Source organism: Penicillium manginii (genome assembly GCF_028828005.1).
Source record: "Penicillium manginii strain IBT 31320 chromosome Unknown utg000004l:1.0-7231830.0:1.0-7236170.0, whole genome shotgun sequence".
In the NCBI taxonomy this organism is placed as follows: Eukaryota; Fungi; Ascomycota; class Eurotiomycetes; order Eurotiales; family Aspergillaceae; genus Penicillium; species Penicillium manginii.
The window spans coordinates 3132921-3145502 of NW_026643105.1; the positions used below are offsets into that span (position 1 = coordinate 3132921).

Below are 12582 nucleotides of genomic sequence, written 5' to 3' on the forward strand. Positions count from 1 at the left end.
GCAATTAAACGAGGCATTGGTACGTTCTGAAGTACATACAGCTTTTTCTATTATCAGAATTTGAGTTATTGAAGATGACATATCAGCACTTCAGATTCGGGTTGTATTCGAGATCTTTAGATACAAGTGTAAAATGACTACAACTGGGGATTATTCAGGACACAAAAAAAAATTTGAATAAAATGAGCAAACAAAAATAAACAACAGCCGAGGTTCGCATATGATTATTATAATGTCCCCGCCCACCCTCCGACAACCCTAAGCCAAGAGAATCTAATCCGAAGAAAGCAAAAATAAAGCCTTTTATATTGGCTGTATAAGTATGTAACGAATTATTTCTGGCTTTTCTTTCGAGACACATTGGAAAAGTCCCAAGGCTAGAGCTGTATGTATTATCTCATATTAATCTAGGCAGAATATAGGTGCTTATCTATATGCGAAGATATATGTCGTGACTCGTATGTATACCGCACTATATAGACACCTAATTCCACAGGCATCAATACACGTGTATAGAATGCATGTAAATTACATAGATACCTCCCACGTTCTGTTTTGCTGAAAACGGCCCCCCCCTCGATGGGGCTAAAGCGGAAACGGCCCCGTTCCTTCCTGTCGTGTTTATCGATCTGGCCACCTCAGAGCTTCCACCTTTTTCATTCTTACTCTCCCTTCACTTTTTTCCTTCTTCCTTCCCCTTTGTCTTTTTTATTAGTTACTATTCTATCTAGTGACTCTTTTCTAACTCTTCTCTTTCTACGGCCTCTCCGGCCACTATGGTTTTTTGAAGCCTTTCCTGTCGCTCATTTCGAACCACTCGGTCCCCTCGACCCCCCCCCCCCTTACCCTACCATTCCCATCAATCTATCCAATTTAGGCTTGGGCCTAACACAACATGGCAGCAATGGATACTGCTACCAGTACGGGAGCTCAAAATAATGCCGACTTACGTTTCCGAAATGTCACAGGAGCTGGAAGACCCCAGACCCCTGTTCTAAACGTGCCGGAGATAGACACGAAGAAGAGCAAGGCTGGCCAGTCGCCATCGTTTTTGCATGTCCTGGCTCGTTGGGAACCGATCATTGCCCCGATTGTCCTAACCGCTCTTGCGCTCTTCACCCGACTGTATCGCATCGGTCGCTCCAACATTGTCACCTGGGACGAAGCTCAGTAAGAATACATCTATCCCTAAACTGACATTGACCTGGAACATTGTCATTTACCTGACTGCTCTGTTTTTAGTTTCGGAAAATTCGGTTCTCACTACTTGAAGCGCGAATTTTACTTCGATGTCCACCCACCCCTCGGAAAGATGCTAGTTGGCCTTTCGGGCTATCTGGCTGGATATAACGGATCCTTCGAATTCAAATCCGGCGAGAAATACCCCGAAGATGTCAACTTCACTTTTATGCGAGCCTTCAATGCTGCATTTGGCATCGTCTGTGTGCCATTGGCCTACTATACCGCCCGTGAATTGAATTTCCGTCGCGCCACTGTTTGGCTGATCGCCCTCATGGTCCTGTTCGAGAATTCATATGCGACTATCTCCCGCTTCATTCTCCTCGACTCGATGCTTCTCTGCTTCACCTTCACAACGACGATGTGCTGGGCGAAATTCCACCGCCTACAACGCTCGAGTTTCACCCTGGAGTGGTATGTGTGGCTATGTCTGACGGGCCTGAGTATCGGCTGCGTTTGTAGCGTGAAGTGGGTTGGCTTCTTTTGCACTGCAATTGTTGGCCTTTACACCATCGAGGATCTGTGGAATAAATTCGGTGATTTGAAGATCCCCCAAGTGAGTATATTCCGAGTTTCAATCGAGCCTCGGTTCACCAAAAAAGATCGTCTCTAATCGCTCTATTTTTAGACTGTGCTCGCAAAGCATGTTGTTGCTCGGGTGGGAGGCTTAATTGTCATTCCAATCCTTGTATACATGTTCTCTTTCTATCTCCACTTCCTCGTTCTCGCTAACAGTGGCCCCGGCGATGCTCAAATGAGTTCCTTGTTCCAGGCCAATCTACGCGGCACCGAGGTCGGCAGAGACAGCCCTCTGGAAATAGCACACGGTTCTCGAGTTACTCTTAAGAACATGGGATACGGCGGTGGTCTCCTTCACTCACACGTCCAGACTTACCCCGAGGGTTCGAACCAACAACAGGTCACCTGCTATCATCACAAAGATTCCAACAACGACTGGTTTATCTACCCGAACCGCAACGAAGCGGAGTACGACGCTACGGCTGACCTGAAGTTCATTGGTGATGGAGACCTGATTCGCCTTATCCACGGACAAACTGGCCGCAACCTGCACTCCCACGCAATCCCCGCACCTGTTTCGAAGTCACATCACGAAGTTTCTTGCTACGGAAACACCACCATTGGAGATGACAAGGACCACTGGCAGGTTGAAGTGGTGGATGATGTTGCGTCTAGGGACCGCTCTAAGATCCGAACACTCACTACTGCTTTCCGCCTTCGTCATCCTGCGCTGGGCTGCTATCTACGCGCTGGCAATGTGAACTTGCCTCAGTGGGGTTTCAAGCAAATCGAAACTACCTGTGTTAAGGAGAACAAGCCTGGTGATGTCTACACCCACTGGAACGTGGAGTCACACACCAACGAGCGTTGTAAGTCATACCTTTTGATTTCCAGGGGACACAAGATGGCACCGAGGGAAATTTGCTAATTATTGATTGATAGTGCCCCCCGGTGACCCCGGTTCTTACAAGTCTCCTTTCCTCAAGGACTTCATCCACCTGAACGTCGCAATGATGACATCGAACAATGCCCTCGTTCCCGATCCCGATAAGCAAGACGACCTTGCCTCCAAATTCTGGCAATGGCCAATTCTGAACGTCGGCCTCCGAATGTGCTCCTGGGACGACAGCGTCGTGAAGTACTACCTTCTAGGTAACCCGCTCGTCTACTGGGGAAGTTCCGCGGGTATTGTTGGATTCGGCTTGCTTTTTATCTGGTATCTTCTACGCTGGCAGAGAGGTTACAATGATCTCAGCCAAGCCGATATCGACCTCATCCACTACTCCGGTTTATACCCCGCTATTGGCTGGGTCCTGCACTACCTGCCATTTATCATCATGGCCCGAGTGACCTACGTTCACCACTATTACCCGGCACTCTACTATGCCATCATTTGCTTCGGATTCTGTGTTGATTGGGTTACCCGACGAATTAATGTCAAGCTTGCCGCTATTGTGTATACCGTTCTCTATGTCGTCATCGTTGGTCTCTTTGTCCATTTCCGCGCGATTGTTTTCGGAATGGAGGGCTCTAACTCACAGTGGGCCCACCTGCGCTGGCTCCCAGGCTGGAAAATTTCGAACTGAGCAGAGCAAATTGAATATTAACTTGGAGGCTTCTTGATTTGTGAAGCTCGGGTTTGTTTTGCATCTGCATCTTAGCATGCAGCACATGAATGTAATAGGTGTCCAGATTCTGTTCTTGTTTTAAGATTAACAAACCACTCATTTTAATTGTGGTTGTGATGTAGAATGAAGTCGAGTTCTCAAAATTAATTACATTAGCTAATTGTGATGGGGAATCCTGTCCTGTAGCTCCAGGATCCAATCTACTAATACTAGCATAACCTGATGTGCTCGTCAGGAGTTTATAGACCTAGCTTGTTCCATCGGTGCACTATATCCATGGATGTTTTCAGTGTCGCAGAAACGGTAATGCGCATCTAGCAACAACCTCCACTCCAGCCATTACCTTTACGCATCGCATCATCCATACCCAAGGTAACCGTCCGTGGCACGCCGGTATTTTTGCCACCCGACGCACCAAAGCCCTTCACACCACTGCGCCGATCATTCAGATCATATTTTCCAACTTCAATATTGCGATAAATCCGCTCGGCAACTTCCAAGAACGCACGCTCCACACCATCGCCTGACTTGGCACTCGTTTCCACGTAACGTGTTACGTTATTCAATCGGCACCATTCCTCAGCTTCGTGCTGAGTGACCTGTCTCTGGTTTGCCGTTGATGCAGAAGTTTGCGCCTGCCCCGCCAGATCCATTTTATTGCCCACGAGAATAACAACAATACCCTCCTCGGCGATCTGACGCAAATCCTGTAACCACTGTGTACACGATATGAAAGTTGAACGCCTGGATATGTCAAAGACGAGCAGTGCGCCCGATGCGCCGCGGAAATAGGACCGCGTGATGGACTTGTATGTTTCCTGGCCGGCAGTATCCCACAAGGAGAGTTTCATGCGCTTCTGGATGGGTGGGGTTTGGGGTTTGCGCGGAGGACTGGGGAGGCCGGCGTTGGCGTTGGCGGTTTCGTCATCGCCCGGAGGATTGGGGTTGTTTGGGTCTGAGGCTAGTTCATCGATGCCTAGTTCTAGTGAGGCTGGTGGACCGACGGGAACGATCCGCGAGCCGAATTCCACGCCTATTGTGACATCGTGTGATGGGGAGAAGCGGCCCTCGCAAAGGCGGATGGTAAGCTGTAAGACTTATGGGTTAGTTTAGCGCTGGGGGGGTAGGGAATAGGGAGCAGGAAAGAAATCTGCCATGGAAGAGAAACACATACACTAGATTTGCCGGTGCCAGAGTCACCGATGCAGACAAGCTTAGCGATATAGTCCCATGGCTGTGACATGGAGAGGAGTTCCGAAGTGGAGATGGGGGAGGTGTTGTAGCTGTCGGGTGTAGCGACAGACTAAGGGTGAGCAGTGATCATCCGATCATATGACAAAGAGTGATAATACTCAAGGATAAAGGTATCCTTAATGATACAGAAGTGTCGAATGCCAAAGTGTTATTGTGGAAGAGATGTGAAGAGAGAGTCGCAACCAGTTACCATAGCCTAGGAGGGTACTAGCGTTAGATAGAGCTATCGGGCTTAGTCATCTATCACTTGGGCGGATCAGCCGATTAGACTGAATGACGAGATGACGGGAAGTGTTGCTTTCTCTTGCATCACCTGTGTGAATGACCTTTGATCGGTTGATCGGTCTTGACCCTTACTGCTACTGGTGAAGTAGACTTACCTGGATATTTTCTACTTCACTTCCTATGCCTAGTGCATCTCAACAGCTGGTGCAGCTTCTCCTCTTATCTCCCACACTCTCTCCATCTCCATCTCCATCTCTATCTCCACTTGATCTTTCACACTAGTGGGCCATGTTCTCAGAATGTATGTATAAGTTCAACTATCACAGTATACTTGCCGCTGGCTAACTATCACTGTCTTCAGATGCGTCACGCTTTCTTGCCCAGTCACAGTCGAGAGTAGCATCTCGCCCGGACGACCTTCAACGAACCGGGCGAGCCTACCCAAATCAACGCCAGAGTCACTCTCGAAATCCGTCCTCTCGCTCCTTTTTGAGAACTGGCGATCCATACCGACCTGGAGCGTCCCAAATTTCAAATTTTCCATTTACCTCCCGCGCTTCTGCCCAACCGGCTCCTTTGTTCTACAGCGCTACGGATGAATTTCGGGAGGAAGATGACGAGACCGAGCGTGAGCGGGAAATAGCCGACTTTTATGCCTTGCAACGATCAAGGCGACATTTTGGCGATAGCCACCTAAAGGAGTCTTCGCAAACGGACGAAGATTCGACAAATTCGGTTGAGTTGGACGGGGCCAGCGGCAACCCTTCCTACGACAATCGGCCCGGCAATGGTAAAGGGATCAAGAGCTCATGGCGTGGCGAGAAAGGAATGCCCGGTACTCACCATTCTCGTATCGAAACTGTACCCGAGAGGATAGAAAGCAGTACGGGGTCTAGCGGTAAAGCTAGAGGAAACCTGGTTGATGTTGGGCTGGAGGATTCATTCCGACAAGGTGGAAGCGGTGATCAGTCTCCATCCGAAGTCATCGCTGGCGGCGACCCTCCAATCCAAAGGTTCCGAGAACAGCCCTCGTTGATCGAAAGCCCGTTTGACTACACTGCGACTACAGCTGTATCGCAATCGCCCCCCTCGCACCTCAAGGCTCTCCCATCGGATGGTTCGAGGCCACCGAGCTCGAGCTCGACGGGCTCCTCGCCCGGGCCAAACTCACCTCTCGCATCAGAAGCTTCATTGCATGATCCCTTTTGGGGTCAATTATTTCTGATTGCCATGGCTAGTGTGTTTGCCACCGCCTTTCTTGTCTACTTGCACACATCCACTCCACCCGGAGACAAATCCAAATGGGGTGACACTATTTACTTGACATTACACAAGTCATTCTTTCTTCTTGGCATCTATACTCTCGTCGCGGTTTTTGTATCACTCATCTGGCTAGCTCTTCTTCGAACCTACGTGCGGCTCTTAGTCCACGTAATTATCGTCGCAGTGCCTGTCATCCTCTTCTCCTTCTCCCTGTACCCATTCATCTCGAGCTTCAAAGGTTCATGGCATGGCACAAGTCTCCAAGACAAGGTTATGCGCTGGGGCTCCCTAGTCCCATTTCTGATGGCTAGCCTGTGGACCTACAACGTCCTCCGAGGTCGCCGATCAATCGGCAAAGCAATCGGCATCCTCGAATTCTCATGTCGAATTTTGGCCGCAAACCCCGAACTCCTTGCGCTAGGTCTGGCTGTTCTCGTTTGTGTGGTTTGCTGGACCTGGATCTGGATGCTCATGTTCACTCGCGTATTCCTCGGCGGCCATCTAGCAGCTCCCAAATCCTTCATAATCGATCTAGGCAGCTGGTGGCTGGGTGTATATTTTGTCATATTCTACCTTTGGTCGATTGGTGTTATCGCAGGTATTCAACGTTCCGTCACAGCAGCAACCGTGAGCCAATGGTACTTCCACCGTCTAGCGAAGCCAGCGCCTTCTTCGAGACAAATCGTTCAGGCGGCGGTCACGCACGCGACCACAACCCTATTCGGGACCATCTGTCTGTCTCGGCTGCTCGGACTACTAGTTCGACTCCCTCTACTCCTGCTACCCAACCGTCTCTCCTCACTTCTGGGCCTTTTCGCCTACTCACTCATCCCAACACCAATAACGTATCTGACAAACCCGCTTTCCCTCACATACGCGGCAATTCACTCCCAACCCTTATCCGCGTCCTCGCGCGGCCTAAGCCAAATGACTATACTAGCTCCCTCAGCAGCCACAACATCTCTACATCCCAGCTCATATTCCCCCTCACCTCGCTCTAGCGCAGGCTCGACATCATTACTCTCATACCGCCTTTCGAAATTGATCCTGCACGCCACGCGCTTCATGATGTCCCTAGCTCTCGGCTTCGGCGGCTGGGTCACAACAGCGCGAAACCTAACGATGTCCAGCTCCAGCACAGCCGGCACGATACGGGGCAGTTTATACGCTTACGTGGTGGGCCTAATCGCCGGAACGATCGGGTGGAGTATTCTAGGCTCGATCGAAAGTGTCATTGCCGACATCGTTGATGCATCGGTTATCTGCTGGGCGAGTGAAGTGGGCATATACGGTCGAGAAGCACGCTACTGTCGTGAGGCGGGGTGGCTTTTCAGTGACCAAGACCATGGCGCTCGACCTGAGTATGATTACCATGAAGTTTAGGCTAGACTAGGCTGGTCTAGTCTAGTCAGATTGGGTCTATTTCCTCATTTCATCCCTGTTACTGAGCGATTTTCTTTATTCTTGTTCTTGTGACTTTTTTCTTTTCTCCCGAGCCATTTTTGTCTTTGTTTCACTGATTCTCTTTTTTTTTGCCCTCGTATCCCCCATTGCTTGTTGGTGTACTGGTTGGAGCGGATTAAACAGGGGCGTTTGGTCCTAGCAGCAGCAGTCGCAGCCGCAGCCAGAACTGGTGGCGATGGCATTTGATATCATGATCCTTCAAGTTCATCCTCACTTCTCTTCACTACGCTAGGCATGGAAAGAATCCAAGTTAATTGTTTAGACATCGATATTTCATATCAATCGTGCCGTCTCAAATATCTTAATAAGTACACCCGATGAATTGAAATCGGAATTGAAATTCCAGCGCTTGTGGTATGGTATCATGAAGACAAAAAGCAAAGCAAAACTCAACTAAGAAGAAATCTGGAAACGCCGCATGGCCAATTACATCAACTACCCACGCCTCAGTCAGGGGAAGTCGGGCAAGAGTAGAGGAGAGGAGAGGAGAGGAGAGGAGAAAACGTCATGTGGAAGTGAAGGTGGCGACGTTGGTTGGTCTTATTCCAAAACTCAAAGAACGAGCCGTTCATTCCAATGAATGCCCTCCTGCTCGCACCATTCATGAAGAATCGACCAACTAAACCGCACAATCTCAATAGGCTGAGTGATTCCCCCAAGAGGGAGGAAATAGTCACCGGCATATTCACCAGCTCGTAGAGGTATCCTGCCTCGTTCAGCAAAATTATGCGATCGTCGTGACCAGGTATTGGGAAACTCTTGACCGAGAACATCTTCAGAGAGACTCCTGGATCCTTCCAGCCAAAGTTTCTGGGACTCCCGATAACACTCCGGAAGGCGATTTCTCAGTTCAGAGATCTTTTCCCACGCTTTCTTGTAGTCGTCTGGCGGGGCCGGGGTAGCATGACTAGTACTATCACCGCCGCCGGCACCAGGTGTAGGGGCCGGGGTGTGTTCTCCTGGTAACGGACTGAGAGCAAGACGTTCAAGATCCAACGCATGTATAGCCTCGTACGATACAGCGCCAAGAAGTAAAGAGAGCCCATGTAATACCGGATATGCAACGCTCTTTTTCCTGACCACGCGCCAATAAGCCAGGATAGAGACCCACGATGAGGAATCACCGCCTTGTCGCGCAAGGGACTTGCACTGGTTATCAGCGAGGAATGCAAGTATAAAGGACAGGATTGCTTCGATAGCGGTGACGACGGATAATTTCTCGTCCTCAATTGAAGGTCCTGTCATGGCTGTATAACGCTCTGAGGCGTGTTTCAATTCTCGACCGATACCGCTGAATTTTTGGAACTCATCTCGCCAGGCGCGACGATCGCTGTCGCGAGATCGGCTTTCTGGCTGCGAGGGCGATCCTTTCACTCCCAGGTCCGTGGAGTATCGCTTGTTTGTCAGGTTGATTGGTGTTTTGCCGTCGCCATCACCTGGTTCGCCATGGCGGGACACCATGCCCTTGAGGTCCTTGACTGGCGTCAGTGTGTTTTGTTTGGTTCGGTCGTGGGTTGGTGGATGGAATGCTGGGGTGGTAGGTTTGTCGATGGACACCTTGGCATCTCGCTCTCGGGCTCGACCAGCAGCAGAGTTAGAGCCGACGGTCTCGTCAGCTTCGTGTCTAGCCTTGGTCTTGATCTTTTTGGACGAGACACTATTGCGCAATTGGCTGGGGTCTTCTCTCCTCCTTTCAGCGTGAGGGTGGGAGACATCATCGGGATCCGTGTCCGCGCTAGGTGTAGAATTCGTCGGATAAGCTTTCTTTTTCCCAGCAAACTTAAGAAGGCCTTCGACAAGCTTCCGATTTGACTTCCCATACTTGAGAGTCACAATGCGCCTTGGTGGATTGGGCGCAACCGCGTCTTTGTCTTTGAGTGATGGACCTGCACGACCGCCTCCGCCTTGCTGACTCGAATTGCTGCTGTTCACGTATGTCGATATGGGGGTCTTATTTTGAGTCTCATCATTGCGTTTTGTCCTTATCGCAGCATTTTCGCGTTTCGGGGAAGTATGACGGACAGGAGAGTGCCCGCCAATCTTAGCCAGCTCTTTCTCAATGTCTGGCGGCAAGGTTGGAGACAGTAACCGGGGAAGTCGTGGACCAGAGGTAGGTGGCAGAGTAGGCGATAAAAGTACAGGAAGCCGTGGAGAGCGCGAAGACTTCGTTGGGGGGGTTGTCGCTGCGCTGGTCCTTCTCGGGGGAGAGTCGCGGCTTTTTTGGGGAGTGCATTGTTTCCGAGCCCTTTGATGATCGTGGGTGTGAGTTTGAGGTGAAATCTGCGTGTGACGCCGAAGGCCGTTTCTTAGAGAAATGCGAATCCTTAGTGGGTGATAGTGATCGGTGTTGCGATAGTGGTTTTGTAGGAATTGATCTTGTTTCAAGCTTGTCGCTCGAGATCGAGAGGTCTGGGGTTGGAGTTGTCGCGCGCGCCTTAGCTCCCCCTTCGCGTTTATTCGCGTGTGCTGGGCGCTCTCGACTGTGATTTTCCGGAGGTGGAGGTGTAGGTGTGGCGACGGAGGTGCTAGTGACTTTCTGAGTATTGTAATCTTTCAGGCTGATTTTCTTCTTGGAGACTGCGTCTCGAGAATTCTCGGTTGTGGTTGTGATCCTAGGACGATCGGCCATCATGCGTCCAGACTCGTCCGACCAATCGCCAACAGCCAAAAGCAAAGAATCGCCGCTGTCGTGTGTCAAGAAGGTCATATACTGAAGCTGCTGTTCGTCCGAGGTGAACGGCCGGTCATGTCCAACAGCCCAATTGTTCGCGGAACGGGAGCCCAGACGAAATGGGGCATTCGTCGGTAGAGTGAGAAGGTAAGGGTGAAGAGGAAAAACGTCCTCCGATAGGCGCTTTAGTCGATTGTCGAGATCTTCGAGATCAGATGCATATGGCTGATTGGTATGGGATATCGTTGGGTCCGCAGAGGGGGGTAGGTCGTTCACCGACATCGCAATCTGCGGAGTTTGCGATTTGCTTATATTTCACCATCGATTAGGATTGAGTTGTGCTTGTAGAGGAGGACACGATGAGCTGAAATTGCCAGAAGGGAGGGTGGCCACGCGAGTCGGCGAGTCGCATGCGCTTAGGATGGAATCGAATGCGGGTCAAAACATCGAGGAGAGGCGGGTAAATAGCATGCGGGCCTCGGAGGAAGATCACCTCAGGGCATCTTAGAGCGCGTAGTCTCTAGTAAGAGTCTCGCAGTGGGGGAGAGGAGAGGAAATAACCGAGGTGTGTTTGGGGAGGGTTGGACGGGGGGGAGTAAAGGTGAATGAAGGTCGAAAGTCGAGATGGAAATGGAAAGAGATGGGGATTCCGTCCGGGGTTCCCTTTTCGGGGCTGCCCGCCTCGCCGCTTTTGGGACTTGATAGTGAAATAGTATAGCTACTGACTGGCACTGCACTTGCTACTAGTTGGTATCCTATGCTATAGCTTATTTAAATACATTTTCATTCACCTTTAAACCCATTTCTTGTGAATGATATTAGACCAAGAGGGAAAGGGTGGATCATCTTCGGTCGGCTATCACGCAAGCAACAAAGGATTTATAAGACACCAAGGGGGGGGGGTCTATTTGAGAAGTAACCATTTCTATCTGAATGAACACTACTCGAAATCTATTAACAAGCTTACAAGACCAAGACTCTGGGCTTCAAATTTAATCATTGAGTGTAAAGGCACGCTGGGATGATATTCTATGATGATAGTATTCTAAACTTGATCGCATTGAAGTTACGACCGGTCATCATCCGCAAATTTCTCTCGCCAGTATGCACGATAGTGTTTCTGCTGACCCAGCTCAGAGATTTCCTTGACTTCTTCAGGGGTCAGCTTGAATGTCAACGCGCGTAGATAGCCCGCCAGCCGAGACTCCTTGCTGCTAGTAGTGATCGACACGTATCCCTGATCCAGAGTCCAACGCAGTAAGATCTCAGACTCATTGACAGCATACTTCTTCGCCAAGCCCGATAGAAGCGGATCCAGAGGACCACCGGGCACACGAGTGATGGGTACAAGACCAGAGTAGCTGACCGTCTTGATTCCCTTGCTCTCCTGCCAGGGCACCAGGTCCCCATGCTGAAGGTATGGATGGTATTCAATCTGATTGACGACGGGAATGACCTTGGCAGTCTTCAAAATCGTCTCGAGGTGGCTTTGCAGGAAATTGGACACACCAATAGAACGAGCTTTTCCTGACGCTTTGATTTGCTCCATAGCAGTCCATGCCGCCTGAAGCTCGGCCTCGTTCTTCGCGGTAAAGGGTGCGTGGATCAAGTACAGGTCCACATGGTCGAGCTGGAGCTTCTTTAAGCTATCATCAATTGCTGTGGAAATGTCTCCGATGCGAGCATGGTTCACTTTTGTGGTGATGAATAGTTGATCTCGGGGTACGCCGGACTCTTGGATAGCTTGACCTAATTCTTCTTCGGTTCGATAGACCTCGGCTCCGTCGAGATGATTTAATCCGAGCTTCACGGCGCTTTTTGCAGAGTCAACTAGCTCGCGATTGATGCTGGTGTCGCCAGCAGTCTTGTACCATGCAGTGCCAGTTCCATATCCAAGCTATATATGCGATAATTAGACTCGGAGGGGTTCGAGAGGAGGACGTTAAGGAGGAGGGGTAGTGAGGGGAAGAGGTTTAGTGTGTTGTGTTGTGTTGGAGTATATTCAACTCACGATAGGGATCGAGCTACCGTCATTCAGCTTCAATGTTGGAATATCTCGGTTAGTCATGGCTGCGATAGATAATGTCTTCCAATTCACGTAACCAGTAGATCGTAGGAGAGAAAGAGAAAAAGAAAGAGGCGGAGAGTGGGGGATATTTGCAAGTTATGCCGTAGATTCCGCAAGTTCCCCAGTTTTCCCAAGCCGATCCCCGCGCGGCCCAGACTCGGTCGACTTGGCTGTTATTATTAATGTGATGTCACTTCAACTCCCGGTCCTTTTTTTCTTTAAGACCGACATATATCCAGCTATCTCCAGGT

The 12582-nt window shown here is 50.0% G+C and overlaps 5 protein-coding genes across 5 annotated transcripts; 2 read left to right on the top strand and 3 right to left on the bottom strand.

Annotated features, from left to right (window-relative positions):
* Nucleotides 1-895: 895 nt before the first annotated feature.
* Nucleotides 896-3344, top strand: pmt2 (uncharacterized protein; the record flags this gene model as incomplete). The annotated part of the gene is made up of 4 exons (XM_057101518.1): nt 896-1170; nt 1243-1795; nt 1868-2627; nt 2701-3344. The coding sequence occupies 4 exons, from the start codon at nt 896-898 to the stop codon at nt 3342-3344; spliced, it is 2232 nt and encodes a 743-aa protein (XP_056961148.1).
* Nucleotides 3345-3700: 356 nt separating this feature from the next.
* On the bottom strand, nt 3701-4629 carry N7533_004869 (Rab family GTPase; the record flags this gene model as incomplete). Its single annotated transcript, XM_057101519.1, has 2 exons — nt 3701-4474; nt 4561-4629. The coding sequence occupies 2 exons, from the start codon at nt 4627-4629 to the stop codon at nt 3701-3703; spliced, it is 843 nt and encodes a 280-aa protein (XP_056961149.1).
* Nucleotides 4630-5153: 524 nt separating this feature from the next.
* On the top strand, nt 5154-7511 carry N7533_004870 (uncharacterized protein; the record flags this gene model as incomplete). The annotated part of the gene is made up of 2 exons (XM_057101520.1): nt 5154-5166; nt 5227-7511. 2 exons carry the CDS (start codon nt 5154-5156, stop codon nt 7509-7511), a joined length of 2298 nt encoding a protein of 765 aa, XP_056961150.1.
* A 633-nt stretch (nt 7512-8144) lies between these two features.
* N7533_004871 (uncharacterized protein) lies at nt 8145-10545 on the bottom strand (the record flags this gene model as incomplete). The annotated part of the gene is made up of 2 exons (XM_057101521.1): nt 8145-9655; nt 9732-10545. The coding sequence occupies 2 exons, from the start codon at nt 10543-10545 to the stop codon at nt 8145-8147; spliced, it is 2325 nt and encodes a 774-aa protein (XP_056961151.1).
* A 784-nt stretch (nt 10546-11329) lies between these two features.
* N7533_004872 (aldo/keto reductase) lies at nt 11330-12331 on the bottom strand (the record flags this gene model as incomplete). The annotated part of the gene is made up of 2 exons (XM_057101522.1): nt 11330-12160; nt 12275-12331. The coding sequence occupies 2 exons, from the start codon at nt 12329-12331 to the stop codon at nt 11330-11332; spliced, it is 888 nt and encodes a 295-aa protein (XP_056961152.1).
* Between the last annotated feature and the right edge of the window lie 251 nt (nt 12332-12582).